The sequence below is a fragment of the Martes martes genome, assembly GCF_963455335.1.
Source record: "Martes martes genome assembly, chromosome: X".
Lineage (NCBI taxonomy): Eukaryota > Metazoa > Chordata > Mammalia > Carnivora > Mustelidae > Martes > Martes martes.
The window spans coordinates 39,081,483-39,085,692 of record NC_137897.1 but is presented as its reverse complement, the minus strand read 5'-3'; the positions used below and the strand labels follow the sequence as shown (position 1 = coordinate 39,085,692).

At 61.6% G+C, this 4,210-nt stretch overlaps 1 protein-coding gene across 1 annotated transcript in view; it reads right to left on the bottom strand.

Annotated features, from left to right (window-relative positions):
• The window catches only part of CHST7 (carbohydrate sulfotransferase 7), a gene marked incomplete at its 5' end in the record, with an annotated part of 27,244 nt that extends 24,533 nt beyond the window's left edge, over positions 1-2,711 (bottom strand). The window contains one exon of the mRNA XM_080831232.1: positions 1,212-2,711. Coding sequence (XP_080687358.1) covers positions 1,248-2,711 — 1,464 coding nt within the window. The 3' untranslated portion in view covers positions 1,212-1,247. The remainder of the gene's footprint in view (positions 1-1,211) is intronic.
• Between the last annotated feature and the right edge of the window lie 1,499 nt (positions 2,712-4,210).

Sequence of the window (4,210 nt, the reverse complement as noted above, 5' to 3'; positions counted from 1 at the left end):
TTTTCTCCTCCTCCGGACTGCACAGGGCAGAGGCCTGCCCCCTTCCAAGTCACACAGAGTTTGGGGAAATGCGTTCCCATCCCGCTAACTAGACTCCTAAGGTCAGCATGGTGCAGAACAAAACTCTTTCCTTGGCCCAACAATGTACAGGCCAGACACGGACCCAGACACTGAACACATGCCAAGGTCATTTACGCCTCATCTTAGCATCTTTAGAGAAAGAACACAAAAAACTGGGACCCGGGGTGGGGGTGTATTTCTACAGCCAAAGCTGCTACTGGCACTCTAAAGATTCCCTCTCTCAGAGGGACAGGGCTAGGTGCAGAAAGCCCAGCCCTCAGGTCTTGTCGGCACTAGAGGAAGCTGACTAGGCAGCTTTGGTGACCTGATGTGAATGGGGTATGGTCAAATATCCTGCCAACACCAGCCGTGGAGGGAGTGGGCAGGGAGATGCTCCACCAGCCAGGGGAAAGCAAAGTCCATTCTAGGCGGCTATACCACAGCATGAGACACACACGTGTGCAAAAACTGTTGCGAGTAAGGCCTTGTCTACACCTAACACTTGCTAACTTAGAAGGCAAGGCCCGGAGCTGCGCTTTACCAAGACAGAGGTAGAGAGTAAGTATGAAAGAGATCTGGGGTAGGGAGGATCAGAGTCGATAACTGCACCAAACCCCACTTTGGGTTTACTCCGTGCCTACAAACACTGCTGCAATGTTTCCCCGAAGGAACATACTGGTGTCAAGATAAAATCAACCAACCTCAAACGGTCCCCGAAATCAGATACTTTTCATGTCAGTTTCCAGTCTCAAGTTCCATTATGACGGTTGCAAATCTTCTTTACTCTCCCCAGGCCTCTCCCCTCCTCCAGCCCTCTTCCCTCGCCCTCTCCTCGGCCCAACCTCAACAGGTGACCGACCTTAACTCCTACTTCATAGCGGGGGCCAGGAGTGCGGAGACCTGGGTTCTGCCTCAGCCAAACTTAACCCCTCTCGTCTCAGGGCCCTCCTCTGAGGGGGCAGGTGGCTGAGCTCAAGACCCCGAAGAGTCTCTTCCAAATTCTACCAGCCGTGCTTTCCCACCCGCTCAGATTTATTCAGGGACGACAGCATCCACTCCCCCCGCCCCGCCACCGCCCCTTTCCCCTGCAGGCTGGTCTGAGCTCCCCCAAAGACCCTTCCCTGCCCCCAACCCGCCTGGGTCCACCTTACCCGGATCCGTCCCGCGGGCGCATGTGAGGGAGCAGCCTACGTGGCGCCGTCAGCCTCGGTGTCAGGCGGCCTCTCCTCGTCCACGGGCGGCTCCAGGTCGCCCTCCTCTCCACTGCGAGGGTAGGCCAGCAGGCGCATGGCTGGAGCGCAGGCCGCCTCCACCTGGCGAACCTGCTCTCGGCTCAGGCGCTCGCGCCAGGCGTGCACGGCCTCGCGGGCGTCCCTCGCCGACAGGTGGAAAGGTCGGTCGGCGCCGTAGGCCGCGCCCCGCGTCATGTTGAGCGCAAAGGCGTCGAGGGCGGCGAGCGCGCGCAGCCCGGAGAAGCGCAGCAGGCGGCGCAGCTGGGTGCGCGGCTGCCGCACCAGGTCCTCGTAGCGCAGCCTCAGGTAGCGGCGCTGCAGCCAGGCGGGCGCGCCGCGCGCGAACAGCAGGTCGCGCAGCCAGGCTTCGCAGATCACCTCGAGCGCGCCGGTCAGGAAGAAGTCCGCGCGCGGCGCGGCGGGCAGGGCGCGGGACTGGCCCCCGGGCCGAGCGCCCACGCCGTGCGCCAGTAGCACGCGGTGGAAGCGGTCGCCCCGCTGGCGGGTGCGCAGCACCTGGATGCTCTCGCGCAGCAGCCCCTGCCTGGACTTGAGGCGCGAGTTGTGTACGGCCCGCGGATCGCGGAAAAGTTGCACCACCTTCAGATTGAGGCCGGGGTCACGCAGGAGAGGCACCAGAACGCCCAGGTCGAGGAGGCGCACGTCCTTGATGACCACCACCGGGTACTTGCGGCACTCGGCCTCCAGGGCGCGCAGAGCCACGGGCGGGCAGCTGCGCTCGCAGGCTGCATCCTCGACGAGGCCGACCTCAGCGCGGGCACGGGGGGCGCCGGGGCACAGCGGCGGCGAGCAGATGACCTTGTTGGTCCGCCAGCGAAAGAGGGCGGCCGTGGTGAGATTGGCCGCGCCCGGGGCGCGCGCGGCCGGGTCCCCCGGTGGCGCGTACAGCCGCAGCACCGAGAAGTCGCAGCGGAAGAGCGAGCGCAGCATGTCGCGCAGCGCGCCCTGCAGGCTTTCGGCGTCGCCCGGATACAGCGCCTGCCACAGATGCCACATGGGCTCATACAAGTAGAAAACGTCCGGGTGCTGGTTAAAGAGCTCGCCCAGGAACGACGAGCCGGTGCGCCAGGTGGCATGCACGTAGATGTGCTGCTTCTCGCGAGACACCGGCTCCCCGACGGCGCCGCTGAGGTTGCCCGCGACCCCGGGGGACTGGCCCCAGTCGCCGCCCTCCTCAGCCGGCCGCGCCTCCCCGCCCTGCTCGCGCTCGCCCGCCGCCGCCGCCTCCAAGCTCCAGACTCCCAGGCTGCGCTGCACGCCTGGGCAGTGCCCAGCGCCCTTGTCGCCGTCGCGGCCGCCGTCCAGCACGGAGGGGATGAGCAGCAGCACCAGCGTGTACAGCACCAACAGCAGCGCGAACTTGCAGTACTCCCGGCGCCGCCGCCGCCGGCCCTTCATCGTTCACCGAGCCCCCCACCCTCCGAGCGGGTGGGGCGCCCGTCCTCTCCCCTTCCTCAGAAATCCCGTCCCTTGCCCGCTCCTCCGGCCTCTTCGGGGCCCTCTGCGCCGGCGGGGGGCTGGGCGGGCCGCGGACCGGAGCTACCAACCGACCCGGGCCGCGCATCCACAAGGGGGAACTTAGGAGGCGGTGGTGCGGGTGGCGGCGCCCCTGCCCTCTCTCGGCTCAGCCGCTGGAAAGCCGCCTATTGGCTGGTCCGGCCGCCGCCCGCCCCGCCTTCAACCTCGCAGCTTCTCCCCGCCTCTTCACCCGCCCGGGATCGCCTACGGCTCTGCCAGATCTGGGCGGGGTTCCCGCGGGGTGGGGACGATGGCTGGGGCGCACCGAGCCAGACCCCACCTTTCCCCAACCCCTCCGTCGAGAAGTCAAGTCTTCCCGAATTGACTTCAGGCAAGGGAGGGGCTCGTATGGACGGAATGTACCCAGTGACCGGACACGGACCCCACCCGGAGGACTCCACCGCCTCTCCGGTTTTTATGTCCCCTGACCGGTCATCTCTGTCGTTGGCCGACTCGCCTCCATCCTATTGAGAGCGGGGCTCCTGGCCTCTATCCACATCCAGCGCCCCCATCAGCCCCGGGGTGGGTGTTACTGAGCTCTGGATGGGAGAACTCCTCCGCTAAGGTAAAGATAACGCAATCGCACACTGCGCGGTGGACAGGAGGGATGGGAAGAGCTAACGCGTTCACGCAGGGCCATTAGTCGTTAAGACGCAGCTTTTGCTAACTTTTAAGTGTTGTGTTCTTCAGGGTTTTTGCCTGCCGAGGGCTATGCACATTTCTAGACACCGTGTAGATCCCTTCACTCGTTTGTAAAATGCAGATAATTTTTAGCACCCCCGTACCTCTTGTCGTTGTGAGATTTGGAGGAGGGGGTGTCATTTGTCACCACCGCATAACCTAGCCTGTTCTGACAAGTGAGCAGAGAGACATTTATAGAACTAGAGTGATAGAATGGTGGACTTTCTCAGGAGCTCAGTGTTTAAAGAAAAGGACCCATAAGCAGGGACCTGTCGTCGAGGATGGATGAAAAAGTGACAGGAAGTTATAGAGGCAGATTAAGCGTAAAGTTCCTGAAATCCAAAAGAGAACGAAAAAGGATAATTTTTGCTGTTTCAGCAGGATAATGAACAGCCCCTTGGAGGAAGGTGTTGTAAGGTTATGGAAAGCTAGAAAGCAAATCTACTCATCTCCACCAGGGGAAGGTGTTCAAATGGGAAAAGTGAGAACATCACCCCAAAGATCTCTGGTCTTTTTCATCACAAAAACTACCCCACCCCTGAAAGCACTCGCCGCAGCCTCCTGCCTTCTGTCCACAATTCCCTGGCCTTTCAGCCATTTGTTCAAATCCTCTCTATTCTCCAACCTCATTGACCACTTCCTCCACTTTGTTCTTAATTTTTCATATTTGGCTAAAGGACCCCAGATCATTATTTTAA